The sequence below is a fragment of the Parus major genome, chromosome 12 (genome assembly GCF_001522545.3).
Source record: "Parus major isolate Abel chromosome 12, Parus_major1.1, whole genome shotgun sequence".
Taxonomy (NCBI): Eukaryota; Metazoa; Chordata; class Aves; order Passeriformes; family Paridae; genus Parus; species Parus major.
In genome coordinates this window covers 16,374,791-16,387,905 of record NC_031781.1, presented here as the reverse complement: position 1 = coordinate 16,387,905, position 13,115 = coordinate 16,374,791, and the positions used below count along the sequence as shown (strand labels likewise).

At 41.9% G+C, this 13,115-nt stretch overlaps 1 protein-coding gene across 15 annotated transcripts in view; it reads left to right on the top strand.

Annotated features, from left to right (window-relative positions):
• FOXP1 (forkhead box P1) overlaps positions 1-13,115 on the top strand; it is a 373,214-nt gene that overhangs the window by 319,462 nt on the left and 40,637 nt on the right. For all 15 annotated transcript variants that reach the window (XM_033517465.1, XM_015640593.3, XM_015640594.3 and 12 more), the window contains one exon: positions 9,046-9,150. In XM_033517465.1, the coding sequence (XP_033373356.1) occupies positions 9,046-9,150 (105 nt within the window). The remainder of the gene's footprint in view (positions 1-9,045; positions 9,151-13,115) is intronic.

The following is a 13,115-nucleotide window of genomic DNA, read 5'->3' as shown; positions in this document are numbered from 1 at the left end:
TGTGCTGTTCAATAAAAACGGAGCAGTTAGTATGACAGCTGTTATATCATGTTATATTGTACTGCTAAGATATTGAGCAGCATTTAAAGTAAAACTCCACCATTAAGCTGTATAAACTTTATCCGTTTCACTGTGGTTTAATGAAAAAAAAAACAAGTTTCTCAATAAAATGACATCATTTTTACCAGGTTGTAATGTTCACTTTACAACTGTTTTTCTTTAATTCAATTTGTTTTACTTTACTTTTTCTTGGCATTTTTTTTTTCTTGCAGTTTGGAGAAGGGGAATATCTCTTTTCATAGAACAGCTAGGTACTGCTCAAAACTCTCTTCCCTACTTTTCCCTTCTCCTCTCTCCCTCGACATCTTGTGCTAATCTGGAGCTCTATTTTTGTCAAGCAGATACAGTTGTATTTTCAAAGTGGTGAGATGCACATTTAAATTTGGTAATCGGGATTTGTGGCTCTACCTGCTGCACAGTGAGGGCTGGGGGAAGGAGCTCAAGGAGAATTCATATTGCATTGCTTGGTGCTGGAGCAATGTTTGTGAAATGCCATGGGGTGTTTTTCTGTATAGGTGGTGGTGGTTAGTAGGAAGCCTGTAATTTCTTCTGTGTGATCAGCGAAACATATGTATATTATAAAGTAGATTCTTGTCATTAAAAGGATGGTATAAGCCCAGGCAGGGAAACTGCTAATATGTGTTACAGCTTGTCATTTTGGGCTGCATGAATAAAGAGGAGAGCTATTCCTTTGGGAAACAATCTCCGGAGCTGAGCAACAGATCCGCTAGCCAGCAAATTCTTTTTAACTGTAATTTTCCTTTTTGTGTATACTCAAAAATAACATCGCGATGGGCCCTTAAATACCATTTCATACACAGAGCACAATTTCCACAGCACAGGTGGTGCTAATATAGGACAGTCCCCTAGGCACTTGTCGCCAGGAGTTGTACAGCTTGTTCAGTGTCTGCATCCATATGGCAATCTGTCCCATTCATAGAAAGACATTGTAGCTGTGCCTGTGGGTGCTGTGGTCAATGTAGTGTAAAAAGTAGATTTTAACTCTCGGCAACCTATGTTCTGCTGTTTGTTTTATTGTAGAATCCAATTTATAACATGGGGGAAGAAAAATCAGCTCAGAGCAAATTCCAGAACAATCTGGCTGGCTGGGGTTTGTGTTTATTCTTGGAGCGCATGGTTAATCAGCAGGTGCACAGCCCTGCGCCCTGTGCGCTCTAATGAACAGTTTACAGGAAGTCTTGCTCGGAAGAAACATTTTCCTTGTTGTTTATACTGTGAATTAACTCAGAAGTTGCAAAGCTGTAAACGATGTTAGCTGGCCATGTATGTCATGCAAGCCTGTTCTGTATTTCTTGTCTTTTTTTGGCTTTCTTTCCCACTGTTGCATGGTTTTCCCTGGGTGTGGGATGCTTGGGAAGGATGCTGAGCTTCTCTGTGCTCTGAGAGGGGCAAATCATAGCAGAGGCCCTCCCAAAAAGTAGGGTGAAGCTCTAGCGTTGCCCAGAAGTTCAGATCTAAATGCATGAATGTGATTTGTGGCTGCTCTGGTACCTATCAGTCCAGTGCCAAGTGTTGTTCTGTTTTAGTGGGACTATTTGTTACACCTTTTAGTAAACACAAACAAATAGACAGCCTAGCACCTGCAGCAGCATATGATATTTACACTACCTGTATGATTCAGCACGCTTCCCTGGGGAAGCAGGCTTGTGTCCTCTCAATTTTAGCACTTTTTTAAACAGCATTCTTCCAAGGGGAAGGCATGCAGCAGAGAGAATGAAATGCTCTAGCTGTAGTTCTCCCTTGGAGTTATTATTTATCTTAATTATATTTTTATAAACATTTCCCCAAGGGCACTTTGCTGCTGCCGCAGGGGTGTGGGGTGGGCGAAGGCCCCCCCAACGAGCTGCCAGGCTGTGTGTGATGTGACAGTCACCTTCTGCACAGGTTTTGTTGTGCCTGTGGGACAGGGGTGAAAAATACTGACGTGAATAATCCCTGTTAATCATATTTGTTGACGTATCGCCGGTTTATATAAGAGTGGAAGGCTTGCCTCAACTCTAAATGTAACAGAATAGAATTTTGTTGAACAAGAATAGATCTTGTTTCTCAGTGTTTTCTTTTACTATAAATTTAAATGTTACAACAGAATATAAATTACAGTAAAATCAGGTTGGCAAACAGGATCTTTTTACAAAGTATGTATGTTCGTTGGTAATTTTACACCTCGGTCTCGGTGAAGTCCAAGGTCTAATCCTGTGTTTTTATACTTGTGTGTGTTCTTAAAAGGGTTGCTGAACTGGGGCCAAAGCTTTGCCATTGCCACCTCCCTCTGCCGTGTGAATGGGTGTGTAAGAGGGATGGGATTGCTGTGCTGAAAGTCAGTGTTAAAAAAAACCAAAAAAAAAACCTGAAAAAAACCCCTGCAGAACATCCCCCCAGCCCCAAAAACCCAAGAAAGTGGTTGGATCACATTTTTTTCCTAATTAAACTAAGATACTGAATCAATCCGTTTTAATCTGAATAAATTAGGAGACTGTTCAGAGAGGAATAAAATGAGATTTAGCAGGGATAAGTTGAAAGTAGCCCAGCTAGGAAATCAAAATTCCAAACTGCGGGTTTGACGTGACACGTCAGCTGCTCAGCATCGGCTGTGTGGGAAATGGCTGAGGCATAATCAGGGTTGAGAAATTAAGGTGGGACACTGTGCCATGTCTTAGTCAAAAAGGTAAATGCAGTCATGGGAGGCATAAACATGCATGTTGCATCCGAGTCCTTTTATTTTTTTTTTTCCCCTGTTCTACTTTATGCAGAACCAGTTAAACCACATTGAGTGTGATGTACAATTGGCCACTCTCTTGCAGAAAGGATAAAGAGAAGCTGGAGCAAATATAGAGGAGAGCAGCTAGGATGATAAAGGAGTTGGAGGGAATAGGCTATGAAGACAGATTAAAGGGAATTAAAGATCTACACCCTGGAAAAATAGAGGCTCTAGGAGGATATGATTATGGTATGTAAGTACATGAAGTGATGCTACAAAGAAGAAGAAGGAAAAAATTGTTCTCATTAGTTAGCAGTGCTGGAATTTAAAATCCAGCGTTTCAAATCGTGTGTGTCTGGGTATATTTGATGTACTTTTCACTACAGTACCTAGGCACAAGGTTGAAATAAAAAAAATAAGAGTTTTAAATCATAGAGAAACTCGTTAATTCAAATGCAGGAATGGAATTTGCACTGGAGATAGGTGATGGATTTTTTTGCAATGGGCATTTCTTTTAAATTCTCAAGAAATACATGCAATTCCTCCAAGGAAGAGATGTAGGGCAGTGGCTCTCCAGGCCCTGTGGCAGTTTTCCTGCAGGGCTGGAAAAGGAACTGACACTGGAAGGAGGACATGTTAGAGTGCTGGAGGGTCATAATGTTGATTAATAATCCAAACCATCAGTGGTTATAGATCAAAACCAGAAGAGGATGCTTATAATTATCCAGTCTGGTTCTGCTCTTTGCAGTGAGGGTGGGGTAGAAGAGAAGGGCAGCCAGATTTTGTCTTAGTCTTGCTGCAGAATCTCCAGGATTTTCCTTGCAGAACAGGGATTTAGGGAATAGTGCTACAAGAGGCATAAATGGGGGGCAGTGATTTGGGGTGCACAGGTGGCCTCATGTTACAACACCAGTACTATTGTCCTTTTTATGCTACAGGAGTACACAAGTTAGTTCACACCGATTAGAAGAGAGGATTTCAGCCTGTGGGCTGCAGTTTTAACTTGATTTGTCTTAAATTGGTGTAGTAATTTAAAATGTAATACAACCTCTTGTTACTTCCAATAGGGCTTGATGTAAAACACGAGCTGCTTCTAGTCCTAGGTCTGGATGTGGACTAAAGTAGTGAGGAGGAGAAGTGCTCCTCTAAAAATCATCCAGAAAATTTGCAAGCCAGTTGTAGAAAGAGCTGTCACCACTCACATCAAATGCCACCTCCCCTGCAAGCCCATGACCTTCTGTTAAGTTTTATCCAGTGATGGAGAGGCATCACCCTGCCTGGACAGCCCCCTGTAATAGATCACATTTCTGCTTCCTGGGCAGTTCCTGAAGTTTGGACAGGAGCATGAGTATCTAGAATTTTTTTATTTTTTTTAGTTATTGGTTGGGTTTTTCTTTAATTCACATTTTAGAGAGGAAAGAGGTGCTATGCCACCTTACTAAGAATTTGAAGGGATTTGCACCAGTGGAACTTCACTGCAAAGCACATCTTTGTTCAGTTGATTCTGTCATGAAGGCAGGAACTTTCACTTGTACAGTTAGTACAAGGCTTTAATCATTACTGCTTCTGTTTCACTTTAAAATCAAACACAGTGAGTGTTTCTGACTCAGAAAGTTGTGACTTTTTCAGCAGCCTTATTCTTGTGGTGCTTTCTGATGAGCTTTTGTGCTCACCAGGCAGTCACAACTCTGGGAGAGCCATGTTGGTTCCCAGTTGTGTCGTCTTCTCCTGTACAGGACCAAAACTGTGGCATTTTGTCTCAATGGCTGTGCCATTTAAATTAGAGAGAAGGGGAATGTGGCGTGAAACAGAGCCCCACACTCCTGCCTGGGCTGTACACGGGTATCAGTTTCATGGCAGCTGGCAAAGATGAGGTCACTTCCCATTGACCCTGAGGAGTAAAATAAAATTAAAAAGGCAGTTCTGTGCTTTCTGAGGGTTCTGTGCTCCAGCTCCTTGCAGGAAGAAAGCAGGAGATGTGGTATTGATTTTTTTAGCGTGCAGGTGGCTCAGGCATGTTCTGAGCTCTGTTAGAACGTGAGCAGATGCTTCATAACTGTAATGGAAAGTCAAGGATGCTTCTCTCCATCACTGACTTCCCCCAGTGTTTTGGCAAAGATCATTGGCCCAAGCAGATGTGGAAGAGAGAGAATGGAATTATGAAGTATGTCAGCATCATGAATATTTAAAATATGGTCCACTGTGTGGCAGAAGCGCAGACACTGAGGCTTCTACTTAGCTGGATTTTATATTTACCCACGACTTTTTAGCCACTGTGTACAAGCACAGTTCCATGTGCTTAATTAGTAGGGGTTGAATTAAGCCATTTAAAGAACACTGGGAGCTTTCATGCCGGGGCTTTGGTCACTGCTTTCCCCAATACCCAGCATGTTCCCATCTCTCTTCGGGGTGTCCTTTTCACTCTCCATCAGCACTTGGCTGTCTCTGGCATCTCTGTCTCCTGTGCTCTCGTGTCCCAGAGCGTGGTTCTTCCAGGATGCTGTAACACAGCAGGTGTATTCCGGAAGGTGAGTGGCTGGCAGCAGTGGGCTGTGCAAGCAGCAGCTTCGACAGCCATCCCTGTAGGAATGGGAGGTGAAATTGCTACCAGACCCCCTGGAGATCTTTGGGGCTGTGAGGCAGTGTAGGGGGAAAATTTCCTCTCCTCTATCCATCAAGCCCAGAGGAGCTGTGGAAATGCCTGTCCCTTCTCCCTTCCCCTCTGTACTGGAAACAGAGCTGGAGGCAGCAGAAAATAAGTGGACAGTTACACAGTTTTCAGCCTTGCACGTGGATTTTGTTACTCTCTTGTATGTCATGAATAAGTGACTTATGCAAGACATTTCACTTCCCAAAGTGTTCTTTGCTGTAGTTCGATGAAATAATACATCACTATTGCATTATTTGGAAGTAATTCTGTTGTGTTAACTATTTTTTATACAAGTACCTATGAAGAGAAAAAAAACCCACCTTGTCTTGAATTTACGTCATTTATTCCTTCACTACTTTGAAAATTATATCTTGTTATAAAATCATTTCCACTAACTGGTGTTGCATCACCAGTACCCAACCATGAATATGCATTCCTGGGAAGGAGAGGGTGACAGAAACAAACACCTACTCTAATGTGTCATTAGAAATCAAACAGACCTAAAACTTGCTTCTGCTTGCCAATGCTCAGATCTTCTAAAAGTCTGTCTCCAGCAACGAGACCAAGGATGCATCCAGATTACAGGAGGTATGCTTGCGTGCAAGCAAAATATCAGTGAGCAATTTCAGATTATAGGTTTGCTTTATGCTCACAAAGATGTTTATTTATTTACTGGATTAAAATCTTCTTTTTCCACCTCTATTTGCTCAAACAAAGTGGGTACTTAGATCAGCTCAACAGACTTCTCCATTCATTTCCACTGGCTGTATTCTTTGTGCGTTACATCCGCCTCTGTATAAACCCGCTCTTTGTTTTGTTTTGAGGTGCTTCTTCAGGCTCTATCAGGGAACAAGTGGCAATCTATAATATCTTCAAAAGTGGGATGGATAAAATAGCAGTAATCTGATACTGACACATAAAGGTCACCGCAAGGCGCTGCTGAAACCCTCCCAAGCAGGATGGGAGTCGCTGCCTTTGGAATGGCACAGTGCCTGCAGAGGAGACTGGTGTTTGTCTCTCAGGACTGAAGGTTTTTTCTCTTTGAAATATCTTATTTTTGGTAAGTTGAAGTAGTTCCTCTTCTTGGTTGAATGGCAGTGGAAGCTCTGCATAGGTGTTAGCAAAGTGACCTCTTAAGTTCCCATTTACAGTCAGCACCAGCCTTTAGGTTATTGACAGCACGAGCCTTTGACATCCTGAGCGTCATTTAGAGTTTGATATTGTCTTGGTCATTCCATCATTTTCTTTGGACACAGTACCAGGGTGTCATGTCCTACATAGTTTGTCTTGTGCAAGTTCCCTGGAAAGAAAAGAGATTTGCACTTGGATTTAAAAAATAAATACAAATCTCGGTAGGGCTCTTTCCGTTGACTTGGCCATGGCCTTTAGGCTTTCACAGAGAAACTTTAAAAATCCCTGCTGGGGGTTTAAGCCATGTGACTCTTGTTGATATTATAATGAGATTTACAGTGCTTAAACCCCACAGGGGACTGACTCCTTACTTGGCCATCACAAGTCCCAATGTGTGGGTAACATGCACTGGGCAGATTCATACACTGCTGCTTTTTTTTTTTTTTCTTTTTTGTTCTTCCAAACACACTGAAATCATAACTCTCATATGTAGTCTTTATGGATTTTAATAGAGTGTTAACATGAAAGCCTCCTTTCTCACCCTGTGCTGTATCCAGGTACAGAAACAGATGCTAAACCCCATTATTTTCTGAATTTTCCTCTTGTATGGAGGATGCTTGACCATATGCCTGTTTAGCTTGGGCAGATGATGTTCTTCAACCATTCCTCCTCTTCCTCAGATGAGGAAATGTGTAGTGTATTTTTCTAATTTCCTTGCAATTAATGCATTGGTTCCTTAGTTCTTTTAAAAACTTTACAGAGGTTCTCCTCACTTGAACATTTTTAAGAGTGATTCAGTTAAACCAGTCTAATATTCGTATGTAGGAAAGGTCTGTGTAAGGCTTTTCCCCTACTGTAGTTTTTTTAGGAAATTACCTTGCACATATATATATTTATGCTTGAAAGGACTGTTTGTAAACAGCCAGAAATAAGATATTAATGAAGTAATGAATTAGGTTAATGTAAAACTCATAATACCTTTTCTAGTCAGTACTTTTTAATTCTTTTTTTTTAAAATAATTTTTAAAAGCACTTTTAGTAATCTTCAGATTCTCCTTGGGCTTTAAGTCAAAAGTGGCAGAATTTGGGAGGGTTTCCTCTTCCAACTAGTTTATATTTGGGATAACATCTCAGGAGCGTATTTACAGTGATCTGTCTACCCAGTGCATCTGAAATAATACAGGAACACAATTCTGTCAGAGTGCACAGACAGATAATATTACAGAAGAAGATAAACAGCATTTCCACATGTGTGTAGAAGGAAAATGTCAAAAAAAGTGGACATTTACCTATAATGTTACCTGTAATTCAGGATGAAGTAAGTCATAAAAGCCACACCTAGATGTTGGTATGTGTTCATATCCTTTGTGTATGTTTGAAGTCCATAATACAGCACAGACATACTGAAGCAAAAAGATTTGCCATGAAAAATACATACATGTGTGAGCATAAAATAGAGATTTCAATATTATTTTGACATTCTGCTTTTAAAGTCATCTAAGGTTATGGAGATTGTTGCAAAAAATAATTCCTTTCCTTACGAAGTTTCCATGCAGAAGTCAAATAAAGAAGATATTTCAGAATATGGTTCATCAGTGAGTGCAACAGATACATTTCCCTGAGCACCACATGGCCTGGATCAAAGCATCTCATGACTTGGATCAGTGCAGCCAAATCATTACGTATTGATTGGAATCCCGCTGAAGGATTAACCCCTTAGTGCTCACATGAGTTTTTTGCTTTAACCCTGGGTTCAGTAGTTAGGAGGCTCTGTCACATTCCTGCCCAATCTTAGGCAAGGTTAATAGCCCCCACTAACCCCTCATACTGAGGAATCCTTTGATTGCATGCCCCGTCTTCTTTATTGTGAATTTTGCATTTGAAAATACATCTCAAATCTTCTTTCTTGGGATATAAGAGGGCCGTATTTGTGCGGTGAAACAGCCTGTAAGAACAAGAAAAGAAAACCCAACCAGAAAGAAAACCAACCCAGTAAATAAATAACATGGTGGGAAAGCCAAGGCTGTAGATTCGATGCTTTTCCTTTCTGTAGCCATGAGGAAAGCCTCAGGTCCGGCTGCGTTGTGGTGTAATGGGACACTGCTGTATGGAGATGACTTCTCGATGAAGTTGAATTGTAAATATGCAATGTTCATAAATTTTTTAGCAAAATATCCAGCAGGATATTAAGCAGGTCTGTCAAATGATTTCTCCCCCATCCATGTTAATTTAAATTCTTTACAAACCTCTTAATTAATGAATGAAATGTAGGAGGATAGCTAAGTAAGAATGACACGTTTCACACTGCAAATGGTATTTAATTCTGTTTTGAAAAACCATGGGCAGGAGTCAGGCGGGTACCGTGAAATGTCAGGGATGCTTCAGGATCTGGTGTTTGCTACTCTTTAGGAGTCTTTGTGAGGATGAATTGTTACAGTACCTTCAGTTCACAGCATTTTTTCTCTCTTCTCTTTCCCCCATCCAGTTTATCCCATGAGGAGCACTCACACAGCCACCCGCTGTACGGACACGGCGTATGCAAATGGCCGGGCTGTGAAGCAGTATGTGAAGACTTCCAGTCGTTCCTAAAGTAAGGATGGTTTTTTTGGCACTTGCATTGTACAGAAAGCATGCCCTGAAATTTTGTGTGCTGTCACTCACCCTGGGCCTGATGCAAAGCCCATTGAAGTCAACAGAGAGCTCCCTTTCACTTCAGTGGCTTTTGGATCAGGCTCAAGAACGTTTTAACAGGGGATAGTAAATTAGCCCCATGGGGAAATTATGGTCTTGCTCAGTGTATTGCTATAAAATAGTGTTTGCAGTTCCGCAGCTTTTTTTTTTTTTTTAATTTTATTTAAATAATTTTTAAGTTGCAGTATCGATCATGTAAATAACAAAACCTTGTTTTAACCTTGATTTCACTTTAATTTGGAAATCTAGTCTTAAATTAACTCCATAATTGAACAGAGAATTGCAGAACATCACGTGAAATTTAATTTATGTCAAATAAGTAACTAATGAACAAAGTCTACACTACTAAAAATAAACTATAATTATATTAATTGGGCCCCTGCAGTTTGCTGCAGACCTTTTCCTTGCTGCCAAAGAACACAGTTTTACACGTTGCATAAACAGTGCATTATGGACTAGTGTGTGGTAGTGCGTGCATCCCGATGCAGGGAAGGACCTCAGAGCCCTAATAGCTTACACATGGCTGCTCCACAACTAAACCATCAACCTCACCCCTGTTCCCATCACAAAAGAGTTCTTTGTCTGGCTAGGACACCAGGTACACACATGCTGTGGGTGCATCCAGGTTACTGAAGGTTTGTCCCTGATCTTTGCTCAGGTTCTATTGCTGGTCAGTTGTAAGATCACTACAGCTGCCCAAGCAATGTCTGTGATTTAAATGCACAAGGGGACAAATTTTTCTCCCATTTAGAGTAGTCATCTCATGAAGTTAGTCCACATAAATACATGAGGTTCTTTGGGATGAATAAGTAGACTTAGTCCCAAAAGGTTCAGCTGTACCTGCTCTTTCTGGGGCGGTTCCCTGGATTTTTATGTGAGAGAGGGAAGGGCAGAAGCAAGCAGAGGATATTTGTTGGGTGATGTCAGATGATACAGATAGGGTTTTGCTTTCAGAACAGAATGGACCAGTTATGGTTCCACTGGCAAAACCCTCCTGAGTTCGTAGGAGCGGCGCTCATCCTACTATAAACATATGTTACAAATGAGGAATGGTACAGTAATGAGAAGGTTCTCATTACAAGAGGATTACAAAATAAGAAGGTGCTAGTCATAAATTTCCATGAAGGGTGGCTTCATTCCTTGTAATTCATCCTGTTGTTCACTTAAGTGAAATAAATGCTAATCTTGCCATACTTGCCAGCTCATTCATATTCATATGCCATACTATAGCATTTAGACCTTGGAAACAATTCTCATCTTTACTGCACTAAGTGCAAGGGAAAGGTGCTGTGGTAGCCTTAGATAGCAGGATAACATGTGTGGTCACATATGGTCAGATTGTGCCACCTTTGCTTCCTGTCCTAGTTCTGTGTTCCAGAGCAGCTGCTTTCAGGAAGATTCCATAGGAATATTGAGTGGTCTGCTTGAGGTGGCCAAGCATAGAAAACACAGCCCTTAGTCACAAGCATTTGTAGAGGAAGGGCTGGGTTTTTTATGGTATTTTGGAGATGTTTCAGTACTTAGACACAATCCACCAGTTCATCTGGAGGAGATACGTTCAGCAATCAGTAGTTAGGAATAACCTGAAAACAGTCACCAGCCCAGGCTGGACATGAAGCTGCTCCATCAGTTCTAGTTTTCTCACTATCAATGTAGGTTTCGCCTCCATTGAAACCTTTCAAAAGAAGTTATTTTGTGTGAGTTTCCTAAACTCATCAGCTCATGTAAATTTCCTCATTATCTAAGTGCAGCAGTGTCCAAAGTCTTACTGTTCAGAGTGGTATTTAAGCCAGAACAAATGCAGAAATGGATGTCCCTGAGCCGTGTATTGACACTGTTAAGAAGTGAGTGTTGCTTCATAAAATACTGAAGCCTTCCATGTCTCCTGTGGAGCATCCGTCCTTAAATTATGTTGCCATTTATCAGAATTCATTACTCAATGAAAAGATAACAGGTAGATGGTTGAAGTTTCTTTTTGATACTTGTATAATCTGTGGTAGTCTTTCGAGGGTCCCCTCAAGAGAAAAGCTCTTGTTTACCAAGTGAAACACAGCCTGTGTATCAAGTATTGCTTAATTTCACTTACCTTGTGAAAAGGCAGAGAGAAGTTGTATGTGGAATGAAAGCCCTGTATGCCAATAAAATGATTCTTCAGTTAAGGGAGAAAAAAGGACTCGCGGGTCTAAAACATGGTTCATTTCTTTTCCTCCTGAGGAAGAAATATCATAACTGTTGGTAAATCAAAACCAGAGATTTGACACTCTTCTGTGATCGTTCTGCAGTGTTTGTTCCCAAGGTGAGGTACACCACAGGGCCCTTGATTTCAAAGATAAATACTGTACAAATAACGATCCTAGTTGTCTTTCACTCACAGCCAACAGGAGGATGCTTATCAGAACCAGCAGATACACGGGCTATTGTAGCATTTATTTCCCTATTTCTTCTTGAAATAAGTTGCAATTTTAGCATCGTTGTGTTGTGTTTCTCTTTTGAATCCATCAGCCATTGGTTATCATGTGATGCGGAATCAGTTTAGAGCTAACTGATAGCAGCAGGGGCTGCTGCTCTGCCTAATGAAACAGCAGCACCCTGCATGCTCCAGAATACTCCCTGAGCCTAAAAACAAAAACAAGTCCAGTCTCAGGGCGGTGACCCTGTGGCCTCTGCCAAGCTGCAGGGAGCAAGGTGAGGGCTGGAGGGTGCACACGTGTCTGGCCTGTTAACCAGGGCCCGTCTCGCAGGCAGCAGAGAAAGGAGCAATTAGTAGCACAGAGCGACTTTTCCTGCAAAATTGTCTATATCCTTGATTTCATTTGCATGTGTTTAAAGACCGTTGAAGATAGAAATATATACCTCTTATACAGCAAGTTGTTCAGGAAATGCTGGCTGGAGGGAGGGTGGTTTATTCAGCAAGGTAGCCAGGTATCCAGGGAAAAAAATAAGACTGAATAGGGTTTTATTATTCCTCCCCCCCCCCCCTTTTTTTTTTTTCTATAATTTGATTGTGGGTTAGATGTGCTTAATCCTGGCTATACCATTTTTAAATCAAATATATTGTTTAAAAGAAAGGACACGGACCTTTGGAGAGATGTGGCAGTCCTGTGTTGCAGTGATGCTGCTAATCTGCTTCATGTGCATTTAACTTCGATGAAATGAAGGGGAGTTTATGTGAAAGAAACTACTAAGTGCACTCTGTAATGTTTTCACAAGTGTTTTTATCATGGTAACATCTTGTTTACTTTAGTTGCCTGCCTAAAACTACTTGGAACATGTTAAGAAAACATTTCGAGAAAGCTTCTACAAAGAGGCTTTTGTTTAGCAGCAACTGTGAGACTGCTCAGCTCACAAAGGTGTTAACTTTCAGCCCCTTAAGCACTTCCACATGAAATTCCAGCAACTATGTTTGTGGTTTTGGAAAAACAAAGTGTATATTAAAGAAACCAGGTATATGCTAATACATGTTGAAGTAGGCCGGAAATCATAAATTGTTTCAAAGGCATTAATTGCGCTCGTTTGCATGGCAGAGCGTTCTGCACCGAAATCATCCGCACGGCGCGGAGTTTTTAATGGAGCAGGCAGCGAGGCCAGGGGAAAGGCTGGGCTGTGGGTGGGTGTTCTGGGTTTCTGAGGGGCCGGCGGGACCCCCCCGGGACGGGGGAAGCCGCGGGGATGCGGCCCCGTCCCGTGCGGGGAGAGCCGGCGGCGGGGGCCGAGCCGGGCCCGCCTGAGGCCGGCGCCGCTCCGGTGCCGCTTCCCGGCGCTCGCACGGCCTCCGATCCACCCCCGTGCCGGGCAGGGGGCTCGGGACCCCCGCGGCCGCCGAGGCAGGGGTGGCCCAAATCCCACAGTGCCCTCTAGTGCTCC